This window comes from Pipistrellus kuhlii, unplaced genomic scaffold (genome assembly GCF_014108245.1).
Source record: "Pipistrellus kuhlii isolate mPipKuh1 unplaced genomic scaffold, mPipKuh1.p scaffold_m20_p_3, whole genome shotgun sequence".
Lineage (NCBI taxonomy): Eukaryota > Metazoa > Chordata > Mammalia > Chiroptera > Vespertilionidae > Pipistrellus > Pipistrellus kuhlii.
Window position 1 is genome coordinate 13,821,211 of NW_023425529.1, and position 19,710 is coordinate 13,840,920.

The 19,710-nt window shown below is 40.6% G+C and overlaps 2 protein-coding genes across 6 annotated transcripts in view; one reads left to right on the forward strand and one right to left on the reverse strand.

The window, feature by feature from the left end:
• Positions 1-6,959, forward strand: part of CDK17 (cyclin dependent kinase 17) — a 73,286-nt gene extending 66,327 nt beyond the window's left edge. For 2 of the 3 annotated variants that reach the window (XM_036456092.2, XM_045587642.1), the window contains one exon: positions 255-1,973. In XM_036456092.2, the coding sequence (XP_036311985.1) occupies positions 255-292 (38 nt within the window). In that variant the 3' untranslated portion in view covers positions 293-1,973. Of the gene's footprint in view, positions 1-254; positions 1,974-6,305 lie in introns of those variants that run through there. The other variant, XM_045587641.1, reaches the window with a different exon arrangement.
• A 115-nt stretch (positions 6,960-7,074) lies between these two features.
• Positions 7,075-19,710, reverse strand: part of ELK3 (ETS transcription factor ELK3) — a 62,460-nt gene continuing 49,824 nt past the window's right edge. For 2 of the 3 annotated variants that reach the window (XM_045587643.1, XM_036458736.2), the window contains 2 exons: positions 15,027-15,149; positions 7,075-9,280 (listed from right to left, as the gene is read on the reverse strand). In XM_045587643.1, the coding sequence (XP_045443599.1) occupies positions 9,182-9,280; positions 15,027-15,149 (222 nt within the window). In that variant the 3' untranslated portion in view covers positions 7,075-9,181. The remainder of the gene's footprint in view (positions 9,281-15,026; positions 15,150-19,710) is intronic. The other variant, XM_036458737.2, reaches the window with a different exon arrangement.

The following is a 19,710-nucleotide window of genomic DNA, read 5'->3' on the forward strand; positions in this document are numbered from 1 at the left end:
TGCACATGCCATTCCTGGTACCTGAGGCAGAAGACACTTCTTGTGCTTCCCTAGTCATCAGGTTCATCACTTCGAAGCATAGAAGCTGTAGACTGACCCCATTGACAAAAGGGTCATTTAAGACAGTATTGATCACTGTTACCATGGAAAATTAGCTTTGCTGGTGGGAAAATTAGCATCCTAGAGTCACCAAATACTGTATGTGGGATAAAATTGAACCTCGAACTGCCTCATAAAATGACTTTATATTTTAGGACATGGGAAGAACAGAAGACAGAGCATGCTCTTTTAAGTCTGATAACATGGTTTCAAGCCCAGCCCCCCAGCCTTTCTTATCAATCAAGGACTCAGATCTGAAGGCAATTATTTCTTTTGGTGGACTTGGAATCTCCGTTTGTCTACACTGTCCTCTTCACAGTGGAGTCTTTTTATTTCAGACCTACAGATTGTTTTTATATTTGTTGTCACAGTGTGACAATTTTTTTGTACAGTTGGTTTTAAGGTCTTCTCTGCCATTAGAGCCAGTAGGTTACAGCTATTGATGTAACTGTAGCTGCAATTTTTGTGCAGGACTGAAACACAGTGCATTATTTATTGCGGAATCATTGCTGCTAAATAACTACTGTCTGTTTATTTAACACAACAGTTGAATGCCTGAAGAAGTTGCAGTGGCTTTATTATGTGAATGCATCTGTTTCTCCTCATGAATTGTTTTACTGCTGCATTTTTGTTTGTTTTTAAAATTAAACTGCGGTGTTTTCTGGAATGTAGATTCAGCTTTGCTTAACAGTAAAATAAGTGAGCCATCTTGAACACTCTTAAGTTCATGCTGTATAATCTATATAATTTTTTTATTGAACATTGGCAAATAGAGTAGCTAAGAAATTGATAAGCACATTATGTTTAGGAAAACATGTGATGCTGAAGTTGATTCAAGCAAGTGAACACCTGACATTTTGGGGATCTCACATTAGATACCAGAAAATTAAAGCACCAAAATTATTTATTTTTACCTTTCCTCATTTTAGAAATATTTACTGCATATTATTGGATATTTTTTACTAATACACTTATCTATTTTACATCGTGCTTTCTTTTAGTTCAGACAAAACCATACAAGTCCGAACATGAGCGGTCTTGTTTGTTTTAAATACAATTCTTTTATTAGAAAGGATGATATATCATTGAGGAACAATTTACTTTATTTGGGGGTTGTCTATATGTGTGTGTTTTAATAACATTCGCTTGGAATCAGCTGAAAGCTGTAATATGTCTTTGAAATGAGCCATGATAAATACATATGAAAGAAGAGAGAGTTGAGAGGATTGTTTTAAAGCATTGTAGATATTATCTTTTTACCAGATACAAAATTACAGTTTAAATTATGCATCTCTGAACATCATAAACACAACTTGGTGTTGGTAACAACGTTCTAAGCATTTGGGTTAACTTTTAGGGCTATTTGTTTAGTGCATCTTACAAACTACAAATCTTAATTGGTATATTTTGAGATGGTCATGTAAATTTTTGGCTTATATATCATGAAAATAGTCATAACTTAAGTTTCTTCCTGACATTCATTCACTGTAAAACATTCAGGGGTCCTACCATTTCTGTTCAGGAAATCTTATTGTTATTTAACAGTATTAAGTGAATTTTTGTATATTTCATTTTAACTTTATTTGTGAATAGTGATTGTGGCATGTTTAGGGTGTTATTTTAATATTTCGTGATAGCGAAATTTTAATTTTTAAAAAAAATTTCTGGAAGAAACAGATTTATGTGTAATGGTGAATATTGGACCACTACTGCTTTTCACGTTTGTAAATAAGTTTTATGTTAAACCCTGTAGCCTAACAAACTGCTGTTATTTCTAACTGACAGACATGTATTACTTTGAAGGTTATAAATATTATGTGAAATTCCTCCCTTTTGTTTTGAAATTTATAATAACAAAATCTTCATGTTGTTAAGATGCTGGTTTTGTTGTCACAGTTCTTTCTGGGGGGAAAAGGCTGTGGTGTAGGAGGGGATCATTTTCTTTTATGGGATTCATTCTTAAGGCAATGAAGTCTCATTGTGTGGTAATATTTATATCTCTGCTGGTCAAACTACAGTAATCTCCACTGTAGTTTTAAAGATAGCATTCAATTATAATGTGTCATACATTGTATTTCAGGGGTTATATAATTTGATTTGTTGCAAATTTGACATTCATAAGTTTGATTCTTGCATATAAAAAGTGAAGAAATATAGTTATGTAAAATTCTTCTTCCTAGGAAGTCTTAAGATTGTTTATTTTATTAAGGAATTTTGGTGGGAGTTTTTGTTTGCTTATTTGTTTGTTTTGTACGTAGGGTAGTTGTGTGTGTTTTTTTTATACTTGAGTACCATTCAGATCCTGGAAACTCTTCAGTGAAGAGAATTGAAACTCAGAATTTTTTTTTGAAATCTTTATTGAATTTATTGGGGTGACATCATTTATAATCCTATATGATAAAAGAGTAATATGCAAATAGACTGAATGGCAGAACAACCAAACAACCAATCAAAGCATAATTATGCTAATTATATGCTAAGGCTGCTCAGTCGCTCGCTATGATGTGCACTGACACCAGCAGATGCTCTGACCTGTAGGTTAGCTTGCTGCTGGAGTCTGGCTGATAAGGACTGAGCGAGATGGGCCGGACATGCCCTAGAGCTCTCCCGTGGACCCTTCCTAGCCTGATCGTGCACTGGTGGGGTCCCTCAGTCTGGCCTGCACCCTCTTGCAATCTGGGACCTCTCAGGAGATGTCAGAGAGCAAGTTTCAGCCCGATCCCGCTGGCCACTCCTCTTGGGAGGGCACCAGATGCAGGGCTCATGGCTGGCAAGAGCTGCTGTGGTAGCATGAGCCTCTTCCAATCGGAACTGATTGGCCAAGAACCCGCGGCAGGCACAGTGGGCTGGGACGAGCGAGAGCGGCAGGTAGGAGCTGCAGGTGGTGTTGGACTGCAGGCTTTGGCCTGATCCCTGCAGGCCACTCAGAGGGACCCCACCTCTGCACAAATTCATACACTGGGCCCCTAGTTGGTAAATAAAATTATATAGGTTTCAAGTGTACAGTCCTAAAAATATTACCTGTATATTGTGTGTTCACCACCCAAAGTCAGGTTTCCTTCCATCACCATTTATCCCCCCTTTACCCTCTTCTGTCTCCCCTACCTCCTTTCCCTCTGGTGATCACCAAATTGTTGTGAGATTTATTTGTTTAATCCTTTCACCTTTTTCCCCAGTCTCCCATCCCTACTCCCCCCCAACATTTGTCAGTCTGTTCTCTGTAAGTGTGTTTCTATTTTATTATGGTATTTGTCTCTCTCTGACTGACTGACTTGACTTAGCATAATGCTCTTCAGGTCCCTGCAGGCTGTTGGAAAAGGTAAGATTTTCTTCTTTTTCACAGTTGAATAGTATTCTGTTGTGTAAATGCACTAGTTTTTTTATCCACTCATCTACTGATGGTTACTTGGGGCTGCTTCCAAATCTTGGCTATTTATACTAATAATAGAGGAATATGCAAATTGTCTGGGACACCATCATGCAATGATCAATTAAGCCAGGGGTGGGGCTGCATCTAAGAACTCTCAGCACGCTTGCACAGGGGTCTGAAGGGTGTGGAGAGGAAGGGAGAGCAGATAGGCAGTTAGGGTGATTAGACTGGCAATGGAGAGCAGATAAGCAGTTAGGGGGGATTAGGCTGGCAGGGGAGCCCAGATAGGCAGTTAGGGGGATCAGTGCGGGGGGGGGGGGGGGCGGAGGGGGGGGAAAATAGGCAATTAGGGTTATCAGGCCAGGGGGGAGTGCAGATAGGCAGCTGGGGGATCAGGCCAGCAGCACAGAGCAGATAGGCTGTTAGGGAGATCATGCCAGCAGGGGAGAGCAGTTAGGGGGATCAGGCAGGCAGGCAGGTGAGTGTTTAGGAGCCAGTGGTTCTGAATTGCGAGAGGGATCCTGGATTGGAGAGACAACTCCCCTTTACATCCCTCGTGCATGAATTTCGTGCACCTGGCCTCTAGTTGTAAATAACACTGAGATGAACATAAAGATGCATCTATTCTTTCGAATTAGTATTTTGAGTTTCTTCAGATATAGTTCCAGAAATTGCTGGGTCATAAGGCAGTTCTTTATTAAATTTTTGGAAACTCAGAAATTTTGAATCTTGAACACTTACTATTTATCTTAAATTGACAAGATTCTTAAAGATGAAACAGGATTACTTTTGTTTTTCTTCCAAGTGATGTTTTCTGGAATATAAACTCAATGAATATGTCACTTTATATAGAAGTTGCTGCATTTTTATTGGTGCTTTATCAGGTTATGTTTGAAAGTCTTAACATGTTCTAATTGTCTTTTTGAATTCAAGATAATTTATGAAGATTTTTTGGAGTGTTAATATTTTTTTAATAGTGGTAAAATACATATAACAAAAATTTGCCATTTTTACCCATTATAAATAGGCAATTAATGGCATTAATTAGATTCACAATGATCACTAGTTCCAGAATTTTTATCACTCCAAACAAAAGCTCTGTACCCATTAAATATGCCCTCATTTTTCCCATACCCCCAATCCTAGTAACCTCAAATATACTTTTTGTTTCTGAATTTGCATATTCTATGTATTTCATAAAAGTGGAATCATATTGTATTTATACTTTTGTGTCTGACCCGTTTCACTTAGCATAATGTTTTCAAGGTTTAATGATGTAGCATTCAGAAATTCTTTTTTACATGGCTGAATAACATTGTGATAGGAATATATGACATTTTGTTTATCCATTCATCTGTTGATGGACCTTGGTTTTTCCCCTCCTTTTGGTTATTGTGAATAATGCTGCTGTGGACATTGGAAGCTTTTGTTGAGTCCTTGTTTAACAAATTCTTTTGAGTTTATATACTTAGGATTGGAATTGTTTGGTTGTTTAGTAATGCTATGTTTAATTTTTTGAGGAACTGCACTATTTTACATTCCCAGTGGTAATGTGAGAGTTCCAATTTCTCCTCATCAATCGCCAACACTTGTTGTTGTTATATTCATTCTAATGGAAACGTGGTTTTGTTTTTCATTTCCCTAGTAACTATGGATGTTGAGCATCTTTTCATGTCATTTGTGTATCTGCTTTGAAGGAAAATTATTCAAGTACTTGGCCCATTTTTAAATTGTATCATCTTTTTGTTGTTGAGTTGTAGTTTTTTGTATGTATATTCTACATATTAGACTCTTCTGAGGCATATGATTTGCGGTTTTTTTCCATCTGTGGATTGTCTTTCACTCTCTAAATGGTGTCATTTTGATGTGCAAAAGTTTTAATCCTAATGAAGTCCAGTGTATCTATTTTTCTTTTGTTGCCTCTGCTTTTGGTGGCATGTTTGAAAAACTATTGCCAAATCCAAGGTCATGAATATTTTCCTGGTTAAGAGTTTTATACTGCTACTGCTTACATTTAGAGCGCTAATCCATTTTGAATTAATTTTTGTATATGATGTCAAGTGAAAGCCCAACTTATCTTCTGCATGTGAATACCTAGTTTTCCCAGCACTATTTGTTAACAAGACTGTCCTTTTCTCTCTGGTGTTGGCACTCTTGTTGAAAATCAATTGACCATAGATGTGAGGGTTTATTTTGGCTTTCTTTATTCTATTCTGTTGGTCTAAATCTATGTCCTTTTCCTATGCAGTGTTTTGATTACTTGTGGTTTTGTAAGAGTAATATGAAATTAAGAAGTGTGAGTCGTTTTTGTTTATACAAGTATTGTTTTGACTCTTGACGTCCCTTGAAATTCTATATGAATTTTAGGATGAAATTATTCTTATTCTGGAAAAAGAAAATGTCATTGAGATTGTAATAGGAGTTGCATTGAATCTGCAGGTCACTTTGGATAGTATTGTGTGTGATCTTAACAATGTTGTCTTCTAATACATGAACATAGGAAGTCTTTAATTTCTTGTAGCAATGTTTCAGTTTTCAGTGTACAAGTCTTGTGCTATCTTGATTAAATTTATTCATTATTATATTTGATACTGAAGCTAGAATGGTTTTCTTAAAATTTTTCAGGTTTTTGTTTTTGCTAGTATGTAGAAATACAAATTATTTTTACATGTTGATTTTGTATCCTACAATTTTGCTCAGTTTATTTGCTCTAACTTTTCTTTGGTAGATTCTTTAGGGATTTTACATATATCAAACCATCTGTAAGTAGTTTAATTTTTCATTTTTCATTTGGATGTCTTTTTGTTCCTTTCTCTTCCATCTTTCCTCCCGTCAGGCTAGGACTTGCAGTATTATACTGAATAAAAATGGCAACCGAGGATACCCTTATCTTGTTCCTAATATTAGGGGAAAAGATTTCAATCTTTAACCATTGAGTTTGATACTAGTTGTAGCTAAAAGAATAAAGGGTAATTTTTCCTCCTCCATCTCAATATAGGACAGTTGATAGAACTTAAGGTTTTAAAGATCAGGGGATATTTTTTAAACCCATTTCCTTCTCTCCAATTCATTTTCAATAATTTTTGTTTCTTTAAGTATCTGTTCAAAGCAGATTACATATACATAGCATGTTTTGGTAGTAATATACCACATTTAAGGCTAGCTGACAAGACTCGTTTTCTAACATGTACTCATATGGAAAAGTGAAATTTGGATTATCCCAAGTAAATGGAAGTAAATTGACCCACTTGCCTTTTATCACAAAGTATTTATTGAACAAAAATAATATAACAGTAAAAATGATACATATATGAAAGGGAATGAAGATTTGCAGTCAGAGAAATGATGTATACAAAGAGACCAATGTTTAGATTATAGTTCTATAAAACTTTAGCCTTAGCAATTTAACACTGATAAAGCAGACATATAAAAAGGAAGAAAAAAATTAATATGTTCTGTGAAACCTATTGTCTGACTAAAATAGTTTATTTAAAAACACACACACACACACTCACACACACATAGAATGAGGCAGAGCTCTAAGGGTTATACTTCAATAACTCTAGTTCTCTATTTGTGTTACAGTAAGTTTTTGACCCATCACAAATTACTGCATTTTTTCCATTTCCAATAAATGGAGCTAGATTGTATGTTAATCATATTATTTGGAAGGGAATACAAGAATCAGAGATACAGTCATTTGAATGTTCCAATCAGTATTTACATTTGAAAATATTTTGGTTGTGATATTTGTACACGGGACATCCTTTTTAATTAGTTTCTCTAAGACACTTGCATTTGGAGTGCATCCTTCTCTTACCTGACAATATTTAATGCTATCTGGGGTTTTTTTTGCCTAACATGTAGTTTTGGATTGGTAGTTAGTTACAGCTAAGAAGGGAAGCAGATCTGGCCTGGGCACCAGTCACTGTCCTACCTTCGATGAGCTCTTTGGCCTTATGCAGCTTCTCCTGTGCAACTGTCTGCATCTGGAAACCTGGGTAGGACGCATTCTCAGTAAATATCAGCTGGGTTAGCTATTTTGTCCAGAATTATCCTTAGCCCGTGACAGTAGTGTCTGTTTGTGGATTCTGGAATCAACCCCATTATATTATTTTCAAAGATGCATATTGGAATGTTTGGGGTTTTCCTCCATATAAGGGCATACATCCCTCACATAGAGATGCCCAATTCCAATTGGAAATCTCAACATTTATAACAAAATTTTAGATTTTTTTGAAAATCAAAAAAAACTTTTTTTTACAAGCTTGTTTTATTTATCCCTGCTATTTAATGCCTGGTTTCGAGCAATTAATTATTTAGCCACATGTCAAATTGGTTTCTGTTACTTATAGCTAAGGATGATAATTAATCTGATCTTGAACTGCAAGCACTGGGCACTTTCCAGTTCTCTTACCATTAGAACTTTCATAATGCACAGAAAGATGCCTTAGATGGGTGCCTGATTTTTTTGAAGGAACAAAAAATACATTCCTATCATCCTTGCTCTAAACTCCACTACACAAAAGAATTACTGTTGAGTGTTCCAAATTGTTACATAATCAATTCATTACTGATGAGGTTTCTGAAGAATCTTATATTTGTTGCATCAGGTTTCCTTCATTCTTACCCTAAAGTCAGTAATAACCTCTCAGTTTCCACAAGCGAAGCTATACCCATACACCTGAAGATACTTGGTATTACAAGATTGTTTCTTTGTTGTTTTCATCACAAGTCTGTGAGCTTCTTCCAAAGCATAGGATTTTTAAATGTTAATAGTTCAAGGGGTTTAGAGAAACCTTAACTCATAATGATACAGGAAATGTATTGGAGGGGTGTGATTCTTGGAAAAGAGGGAGAACCAGGGCTAATCTCTTGAACTAAGAATATGCTAACCTAGAAAATACTCCAGGGGGATGGACAGAATAAACTTGCAGCTTTTTCGTCAAGTGGTTTTGTTTGGGAGGAGCTAAAAGATTGTAAACAGCTGGTAAACAGCTGGGAGGCTAGCCTTTCAAAATTCCTTTCTTTAAAAATGCACTTTCGAACATTTTCTTTCATGAATGTTTATTGTCTAAATATGGCTTAGTTTCTTCTTATAAAAACATTACTTGGACATTACATTTATTGAATTTCAGTTCAAAAGAGGCTCTAAGGCAATTTTTATAATTGAAAGCAAAAGAGAAAAAGTAATATGAATATGCTTTCATATTGCCTACTTGTGAAAAATAATGAAATTCTACAAGAGAGCTGTTTGATACTAATCTTTGTCTTTCAAACATTTTCTCTAAAAAATATATAAATCATTTACATTAAACTAAATGCAAGGGAAGGCACAGCTGGTTATAGTGTATATAAGCGCAGTTCAACATATGCAGAATTAAAGCGAAAAAGCTTCACATCCTTATTAGTTACACTGAAAGCCATTAAGAAAAGTTCTTCACTGTCAACAGTGTTCAACACTTAAAAGCTAAGAGGATATAAAAACAAAAAACATTAAAATTCACTTAATGCAAAACAGATTTTCATATATACTTGAATATAAAAAAAAGTCTTAAAAATGCTAACATATATCTAGACCATCCATGTTATGAAAAGTGCAAACCAAATTAACAGGGTTTCACAAAGTCCTTCTCATGACACAGGTAAACTAACCCATGGGGACAAATTTGCTTCTTCAGTGAATGAGTCTTTCATTGCGGCTGGATGTCATCAGGACTTCTGAGAGGTCGAAGAAAGCAGTATTGGAGAAGCAGCTCTGTCCAGGCTGGGGATTGGCACTGGCATGTGGCCATTGAGCAGTGTTGGGAACTGGAGGGGACAAAACATTTTGTCAACAATTACAAGTCTATTGTGAAGAACTTGTTCTTTACATCCTACGTAACTGTAGTGTCTCAGTTCTGTCATCACCACTCTGATACAGGTAAGTTGGAAATGAGTAATTGCAGTGAGATCCGGATTATATACAGCAAACGGAAGGGCACAGAATATTATTTTTTCATAGTAGCCTAGACATATAAAATAGGTACTTCATTTGTTGAATTATGTTCTAACACTGGTTGGTCTTTTTTTTTTTTAATTCCAAGCTACTGCCCTAGCCAGTTTGTTTCAGTGGTTGGAACACTAGCCCGTGGACTGAAGGATCCTGGGTTCGATTCTGATCAAGGGCACGTACCTCTGTTGTAGACTCGATCCTCAGCCCTGGTTGGGGCACATGTGGGAGGCAACCAATTGATGTGTCCCTCTCTGTGTCTCTCTCCCTCCCACTCTAAAAGTCAATGGGTGAGGATTAACAACAAAAAGATTCCAAGCTACATAGAGAAAAATTAATTTTCAAAACCAAAACTGACTCTACATAGAAAGCAGTAATTTCTAATACTGTAATTTGAAATTAGCCATAAATTTTCCAGAGTACTACAAAGTTGCTTCCCTCTAACTATTAAAAATGAGGAATGTTTTTAATCTTAAAAGATTTAGAGAGCAAGAATATCTTGATTTGGGGGCTGAGAAAGTATTCTTTCTAATTAAAAGCAAAATATCAAACTTCACAGTGAGGCCACCCATGCATGATGAAACTTAATAAAGTTAATTTCAGTATTACTGGTAATTAAGATGACAAACAGGATAAAGGTATGTATGCTTTGATAACTTTCAGGTCTGAAAGAAGTATAACAACTATATTCCAACTGAACAAGAATAATTAAAGGCCTTGATTAGATATTCATTGTCTAGGATATGTGTCAGAATGACCTCCCGGGCCCTTTTCTAGTTTAATTTATCTAGGCTTAATAGGAATTTAATATTAAACTTCACTAAATTTTAAACTAGAGTCCGGTACACATTAGAAGTACAATAAATATTTGAAGAACAAGTAAACACTTTTGTAATTTTCAAGCTATTTTAGTGACTTAATGTGTCTGGTGCCTTACAGTTGATCTACGGTTGTCATTTTATTTGCGATCTAAAGACTGTAAGGTAAGTTTGGTTTTCCCCGTTTTATAAAGGAGAAAACAGAGTTCAGATTTATAGTGAAGAAAACAGAGTTCAGATAAGTTCAGGGTTGGCTAAAGGTTATATAGGTAATAAGCAGAAAAGCTAAGTTTTAAACTGCTATCTATGCCAAATCACCCAATTTGGTTTTTTGTGGGGCTTGAGGAGGGGGATATTGTTTAATTACTGTTTCAATTTCTCTAATGGTTATTAGCGTATATAGGTTTTTGTTTTCTGACACTTTGGATTTTGGGTGGGTTTTTTTTATATATATATATAGAATTTTATCCATTTCAAGCGGGTTATAAAATCTACTTGCACATCTGTGTTCCTAACCTCTGATCCTATTGACCTAGAGCAGCGATTTTCAACCTTGTTCATCTCATGACACACAAACTAAATCAGTAAAATCCTGTGGTACTCCAAAAAAATATATACAGTTTTGATTCATTCACACTGGACGGCTACTGCTGTATTGGCTCATTTCATTTTTTTATTTGACAACGTAAGGGAAAAGAGGTCACTGCCTGCCTGCCCCTCACTAGCCATGTCTTGATGCTTTAAAAATTCTTGCATCATACTGGTTGAGAATTGCTGAGTCAGATAAACATTGGAGAAAGAGCAGATTGTGAATTTTCATTTTCATTTATTTGTACCTCTCAGTGGTTCTGTCCATCTTACTGCTGTTTTCAAAAGAGTCAGCTTTTGGGTTAGTCTCTGTTTTTAAAAATATATTAGTGATTTCTGCCCTTTTTTTATTTCTATACACTCAATTGTCACAGTTTCCCTTGGTTAGCCTGCCTTTTGTGGCATGTGTCATAGTCATCTTTATGGGCGCTAAACCTACCCCCTTGTCCCTTTTCTTAAATTTGCAACATTCCTCAAACTTTTCAGTTATACTGGACTTAGTCATTTCCTGTTATTAGTTAGAAATACCACCAATGTCTCTTCCCCACAAAACTTGTTCTTCTGTGTGTGTTTTTAAGTCAGTGAGGATGGTGGTTATGAGTAGTACAACCCTAAACTTAAGAGCTTTGCCACGTAATAACATGTGATCTCAGTAAATGGAAGCAACATCTCTGGGCCTTAGTTTCTTTAAATATTACTATTTTGAGTATTAAATGAGAAGCCACAAAAAGTGCTTATGTCTGATATACAGTGCATGTTAACTACTGTTATTAATAGCTCTTCCAGTTTTTTAATCACTTAATGATCTTTCTAGGGATTGTCTACCTCAGCTTTAAAAGCCTTCCATTATCACTTAAGAAATTAAGGTAGGAGCTCTGAGCATACTATTCAAGTCCCACAGCTGCTTTTCCAATCTTGACTCCTACTACCCAGTATTTTCCTGAACAGACTGTACTGTACTTCCATATTCAAAAGCTCTATTAATCTAAAGTGTGTTTTACTCTTTGATAAAATCCAATCCCTTCTTAGCTTACTTAGCTCAGGTGCACTTCCTTGGAGCATTTGTCCACTACCCACCAGGAAAGAGCTATTATTGTTGGGTTCTTATAGAACTTTGTTTACATATCTATTATTCACATACTATATCAACCCTAAGTCCCTGCCTCAGAGCATTACAAATATTTGCTGGGTTAGATTTATTGAATTTAAAATAACAGGTTATTCTCAGTGAAAAGTTAATTAGCTTCATCTCGTCTCAAGATCTATCTGTACCTAGTAGGCCTAGTCCAAATTTGATCGTCTGTTTCAAAAATGGAACAGATATCCTACAGACAAACTTAAAATGCTAAGCTGTCCAGTTGAAACTGATGGCACTTTATTTGTAAATCAGGGGTGTACTTTTAGATTTAACACAATATGTCTTTGTCCTCTCTAAGTCATGTCTGGATTACAAAGCATGCCTCTCCCTTCTCTCCTTCCCCTCATTTCTTCAGTATCTGCTCTAACAATTCTACCAGGGGACCTTCTGTGCAAAGACTTATCAGCTCTGTCATCGTCACTCTACGGATTCTGATCTCTTTTTCTAATCATCACAGCAGGACATTTGCCAGTGCCATTTAAGACTTACTGTATTTTTTTTTCTTCGTCCTCCTACGCATTTATAGCATATGTGAAAGAGGCTTGTTATTTTTTAAAGAAAATTATTTCCATTAGTTGAAAAGAGACACTGTTGATACTCAGGAATTTTGAAAATCTATCATTTGAAGTATCTAATTTTAAAAATCAGAAAGTACAGGGAGCATTTGAGATCTTGCTCCCTGGCATATGTCATCAGTTTGGCTCAAACTCTTAGAAAAATTCTCCCCCAAAATATTATTCCTCTTACTATGCCTTGTTCTTTACTATTTTCAAAACTGCTAATGTCAACTTACCACACTCAACTGCTCTTATTATAGGAAGAGTAATAATAATTGAAAAGATTTTTCCTTCGTCTCATGGACTCAAGCCAAAAAGAGGGTGCAAGGCCCTATTGGCCATCCAGTCATGGTTGCCTGGGTTGTACAGGGCTGGGCAAAAGTAGGTTTACAGTGTGTATGGAAAATAATAGTCAATACTAACACAAGAATAAACTCCCATGTTTTCACAACTGCAAATGTACTTTTGCCCACTGCATTTTGAATAGCTGCAGGAGAGGGGACAGGTGCATTTTGTAAAATTGAAATTGTGAGCAGGTAGCCTTAAAATGCAGCGGTTTCTTTTGCAGAATTCTAAATGTAAATAGGGAACGACTGGCTTGCAGAGTTTCTCAAAGTGTGGTTCCTGGAGCAGCAGATATGCTGACAATGCACAAAATCATCGAGGACACTACCCACTGATACTGTGAGGAGCATGGGCTAGAAAAGGTTTAGTATCTAAGGCGAGGTATGCCAAAGAACTCCCAAGCAATGTGGTAAAGGTTGACATTAGCAGTTTCCCATGGCTTCCCTGAGAGGTCACCGCGCCCTACACCAACCAGGTGGCAGACTTTCTAGTAAGGAGAGAAGTGGATTCCTTACTCACATCTACCGAGTCCCACAGAGGCCCTACGTCAGTCTCGGATGAGAGCAGTGCTGCAGCCCGTGCTGCCATTGGGGGGGGGGGGGGGGGCGCACTGCACCCATCACCACTCGGCTCGGCTCCTTTCTGCTCTGCGCCTGAGCTCCGACCCTAGACCTGCTGCTCTAACTGCAGGCTTGAGGGAAGTAAGGTCTTAGCTTTCCATCAAGTTGCATCTAAACGGTTACTGAAACTACATTTGCTCACTGCTGTTTGCTTGCTGTTTCTGGTTGGTTTCCCTGCCTGAGGTAGAATGGCTATGAATCAACCTGTTGGCAAAACCGTAGCTCAATTTCATGTAACGGGAAGAAGGGCCAGGAGGAGAAACCTTATTACTCCAGGGATACAGTGATATCGTGACACCCTACCTCCTACCTACTAGGAAACCAGAGAAGCGAGATAGCAATCAAAACCGCCCTAGCCCCACCCTTCCTCAGAGAACACCCTAAATCCCACCATGTATAGCTCCTTCCTTGTATAAGAGGAGGTAACTATTAACCCTGATAAGCAACATGGCCCACTCATCAAAGCAAGGAGACTTGACCTTTTTAACACTTACTTTCTTGACAAAACCTTAGGCAACCATCCATTCAGTCAATCAGTGATAATTACTGAGCATTGTTTGTGTGCCAGGCAATGTGCTAGATGCTGATGGCACTCCACAGGCAAACAAGGTACAGTTCTGGCCTCCTGAGGGCCCACAGTCTATCACAGTGCAAACTGGTGAGTGCCAGATGCAACACGATCAGAAGAGCTTTAGCTGACGTTGGGTGAGCCACAGTGGGGGGCAGGTAAGCGGTGCAGGGTGGATGAGACGGGTGAGGCTAGAATTAGGCAAAGAGGGAGCTGGCACTTTATCCAGTTTGCTCCATTCCTGTCCCCAGAATCCTTTCTGTTCTACACTCACATATTCAAACAGTAACATCTTGGTCAGTGAGGAACAGTCTGGATCTCAGAGAGGAAATAGTGATTTCCACTTGATAACAAGTGATGCTACTGCAAGATCCTAGTTCGTTCATGAGTAATGAATGTGCTTACCTAGTTCAGGGAGTTTTGCCAGATAAAGCCCTAAGACTTAGTTTTAATCAAATGCCTTCATACTCTTTTTTTTCTTTTTTTTTCTTTTTTACAATGGAACAAGGAGAACTTGATTATGTATCATGGAGTTACACAGATAACTTTTCTATTATAGCATGGAAAAATTGTTGACTATTTTTTAAGTGATCTCACTGTTGACTGATACAGTGATATTTTTAAGTATTATGAGGTTTTTATAAGATATCATTTTTTAAAGTCTTGCCTTTCCCTTAATAAAGTTCCAGTTTTCATGGTCAATGAAAATTCCAGAACACTTCCCGAAGGCACCCTTCCTCCTATTTGAGGACTCCATTATGCCTGCCTTTGAAGGCTGTCTTTTGTACACAGCTCCATTAAGGAAACCCCCTTTGGAAACTTAACATTTTAACCAAACACAGGGCAGAACCCACTGCTGCCTCTGCAGGGCTTATGGGGGAACAATCCCCTGAGACGTGCACCGAGTAGAAGGTCATTTCCCAGCACTCACCTGGAACAGCGTGTTCGGCCCCTGCAGCCGGGCGGGACTCAGTGGAGCAACAGGACTAAGGCTGCTCCAGAAGTGTATGCTGGAGAGCAGTGGGCTCGGGGTCAGGAGCAATCCATTTGGTGTCTGAGAAAGCAAGCACAGAGACTGTGTTGGATGCAGGTGTCGCCTGACTTCTTCCAGCAGGGCGGCTAGGTGCGCCAGCCAGGAACCAGACACAAGCCTCACCACCTCAGAAAACTTGACCACTCTTATTTCTGCATGGCTGTGCACTGTTTACTTCTCATTTTCTTTCATGCCAATGGCCTTAGCAATTCTTAAAAGGGAGGTATGGACAAGTTACCTCCCCTTAAACATTCTAGTGGAAAAAAGTTTGTAGCAACTTTTGTCTTTATTCAGTTTGCCCCCGCCCCCAATATTAAACCAGACTTAGTGTACAACAAAACAGGATCCCATTTCAGACTCTCATTTCTTATCTATATTTTCGTAGTTTTCTACAGTGGACATCCTTTATTTGGGTTACAAACATTTTTAAAAGGGCCTCCCAAGCTTCTTTTTCCCTATCCATGGCCCTTAGTACCGTATTTTCCAGCATATAAGACTTTTGAAACGAAAAAAAGTCAACCAAAAATTGGGGGCAAAAGACCAAAATTGCACAAAAATTACCTGCAGATCTTGACGGCAAAGTAAGTCTTTTCTTTGAAGTGGGGGGTAGTCTTATACAGCAAATATAGGCCTAGGCCTATGTTTTAACTGTAAAATTAGGGGGTCGTCTTATACGCCGGAAAATACGGTACTTTAGAATTTGCTGCTAAAATAGCCTTTACCAGCTTCTTCAAAAGCTCTGAACTGGGTTTTCCAGATTCCACTCCGGATTCCGGATGTGGGGCTGATGAGAATTAGTCTCCCAGGCAATGGTTTGGGGGGGGGGGGGGGGGGCAAGGGAGGGGGCCGGGCAGGGGCGTCGATCCTTTCTTGGCAGATTGGGTGTGAAGCCAAAACTCTGGGTTTCCCAGCGAGTGCCAAGGGCTGCATTTGCTTGTGCACACACAGCAGGAGGCCTGCTTGCCTGCCAGCCAGAGGGCAGAGAAACCTGCGAGCTGTGAGTGCTGGCGTGGATTCTCGTAGGCGAACTCCTGGCCCAGGGTGCTTCTGCGCTGTGGGTGACGGTGATGTCAGTAGGCGCTTTGTGTAAGCACCGCGGCAAAGGCAGCGCAGCTCGGATTGCATCATGCTGGATGTTACGGTGTTGTTTTTTCCTAGAACTGGCCTGAGCAGCTTTGTTCATTATCTGGAGCATTTGGCTTAAGCCAAAGTTCAAGTTCTGCTCTGCTCAGTGCGCTGGATTCAGACACTCAAAGGTCCTCAGACTGAAGCTGCTGAAAGGCACACTGATTTATCCCAAATTATTTGAATCTGGTTCCACGGCACTTCCTACAGATGGAATGAGCTGCCCTGTTACTGGGATGAATACCTGTTTTGGGATAAGCTTCCCATTTGTTCTAATCCGAGGCAATGTCACGAGTGCGCCAGGCCATCTGGCCTGACGGTTAAGACGCCACAATTCCCCATGAGTTCTGCCAGGCTTACCGCCTCTTAGTAGCCAGGGAACTGCTGTCCGCCTCCATTTCCTACTCTTTAAAGTGGGGAGGATGACAGCTCTTCATCCGTTCCTGGCACAGCAAATGCTCAACAGGTATTAAAGACTGCTGTCCTTGGTGATTAATTAAGTCTACCTGACACACTTACTGAATGTATTTCACCTATTCCTGGGAGACACTCTCCGCTGTATATAGAAAAGTACTTAATGTTCCACAACAGACAAGCCAGCCTCGTCGGCGGGTGCTTGACGGCTCGGCTCCTCTCCATCCTGTGAGACTCCCGTCCGCAGGCTCAGGTGGCTTAAGAACTGTTTGCGTGTCACTTGAGAGCCAGGTTCCAGCCACGTTAACATTTAATAACCAGTATGTCCAGAGCTTACCTCCTCACTTACCCGCCAATGAAGATCTCTTAAGTTCTAAAGAGACGGAGAGTCTTCTAAATTACAAAGCCTAGCCATCTTTCATCCATGGCCACAAACGCACACCCATCCATTTTTAATCCTTTGACTAGATACAAAGTAGCATTTGTATTTCCACAGTCCAAAATGTGTACCGATGTCAGGATTTGAGATGTTTGCACGTACATCTTAGCTGTTTTTCTAAGTGTTAACGGAATGTATTGGGAATACAGTAGCTAGCCTCGTGGCCACTTTCAGTGCTGGCGCCCCACCCTTCTCCCCCTCCTGTCAGCCTTGGCCACCTATACCCATGCTGGGGGCAGAGCCGACCCTGCTGGAAGGTGAAGGGATGTCAAGTGCTGCGACGCCACTGCCCAAAGGCAGCCCTTGGCTCCCCTGACCCTGTGCAGAGACCCAGTATGTGGTGTGCTTCCTTCACACCCCTCCCCCACCCACAGGCCCTTTCAGCCCAGGCCCCGCCTCCACTCCTGTTCCGGTTCAGACCTGGCCCTCTGCCTCCACCCTCCAGGAAGCCCTGGTCCCTCTTCTGGGACTCCTGCTGCTCACTCACACTTCACAGCGCGAGCCCTCACAGGTTGGCTGAGGACTGCTCACTCCCATCTGTCCTCGACACGGGTCACCTGGCTTTCCTACGCTTTCCTGCCCTGGTTCTAGGCCATTTCTAGCATCTCTCTCCCCATCCTGAGCTTTGCATCCACCGTCTGCCCCATCTCAAGTCCGGGCCTCCTCCCCCTCTCCCCAGTCCAGCCAGACCAGCCTTCATCCCACTGAGTGGAGCCCCCCACCATTCAGTGTCCAGGCCCAAAACCACAGGGCTCGCCTGAGCCGATTCCCTCCGAGATGACCGCAGGGCTGGCAGCCGGCCCAGGCTGGTCAGAGACGGTGAACGGGCGCTCAGGAAAGCAGACACTGAAATCAGAGTTGGCCCTGGCCTGGCTGGAGGCCTCTCTAAACCTTACATTGTAAACACAAAGTCGGCCAGGGGAGGGGATCTCGAGATTGTCCACCCTGCCCCGCTTCTCACGTTACTTCTCGGAGCTACTTCAGGCCACTGTTTCCGAGGCATTTACTCAGCAGTCCTTGGCCACCGGACAGTTTTGCTTGGTTGGAAAATGCCCAATTGAAGAGCACAATTCTGCCCAGTAACTAACTGCCTTAGCTCTCCCCTCTGGGGGAGGGGGGGAGGGCGGGGGGAGGGGGCAGCCTCCGTAGCACCAGCTCACAAGCTTGAGCTGACACCAAATCCCTGGCCACGGATGTGTCGGGGAGAAGCCATGGAGAGGAGAATGGGAAGAGCTGCTTGCAGATGCTGCGCAGACTGTTACGATCAAGGACAACTGGGCATTTTCCCAGCGAGTACCCATGTCCAGAGCACGGATTCTGGAGCAGACTAATGGGGCTCACATTCGCTTCCACCACCTATTAGCTGTGCAACCTTGGACAAATGACTCCAGCCCTCTGCTGCTCAGGTACCTCAGCTGGGAAAATGGGACAATACAGTATCTCCTTCATGGGGCTGAAAAAGAAAACCAATATGGGATGCTGCTGCTGCTTACACCAGCAAGGACATCACAGCGATGAGTAGAGGCAGGAGACAGACAGAGTTCCTACTCCTGCCACCACCCCCCACCCCCAAAGCATGTCCTCGCCTGGTGCCACAAAGCTCCATGCCAGCTGTAGCTAGCTCCCTTACGGCGCCGTTCTATCCAGTTCTCACAGTCACGCATTTCACAGACGTGGGAACAGCCTCAGAGAGCAAGTGCCCAGTCCCATTCCACCAAGGGGTCCAGCCAGGAACGCAATGCCGGAAGCCAGTTCCAGCATGTCATAATGGCAAGAGTTTAATTGAAAGGTTGATGGAACTTGGGGGCTCAACATGGGCTGAGTCACATATGTTATTGCCTGTTTCAAATGGCTAAAGGCATTTCCCCAAACCTGAAAAGGATGCATTAAATTGATTGTTTTCTGCCAGACAGCTCAGGGCATCTTGATCTGCAAGTTATCGCCTCCTACTGGCCAAACACCTGAACAGGCGTAAGCTATTCCCCATTCTGACAATGGATTCTGTAGGAAACACTACCCTTTGAAGTGTATATCTATCTCGCCTTAGGACAATTTGTGTTAATAAAAAGCAAGGGGTCCAGAGACGAGGAGAACTTGGTCGTCTTCAGCCAAGCTCCTCTACTCCCCGAAATGCCTTTCAAAATTATGTTTCATCTCTGGACTTTAACTTATGCACAGCCCCTTCTCCAGGTTTCCTGAACCCTTCTAGATGCTGGATCAAGACCCACTGGCACTAAATGGTGCCCAACGTCTGGCAACGCAACCCAGGTCTGTGACTCCAAAGCCAATGAGCTTAACTCTGCTGCCAAAATGCACCCGGTTCCCCAGAGGAAGCAGCAAACACCAGGCAAGCGCTTTGCCTTGGCAAAACTGCCAGCGGGACAAGAAGGAGCATCTGCCTTCTCCTTCGAGTTAATCTCACCACAGATATCCCTGCTGTCTTCCCCGTCCTGGGCTTCCTCACAGTACCTCTGCTCTCACTGGCTCTTCCACTCAGTACTGGTCTGGCCCTTGTCATCCTGGCTGCTAGTCCTTATAAGGGACTACAAGACCCATAAGGGCTGCAACAGTTAACATCTTATTTATTTTTTTAATCCTCACCCG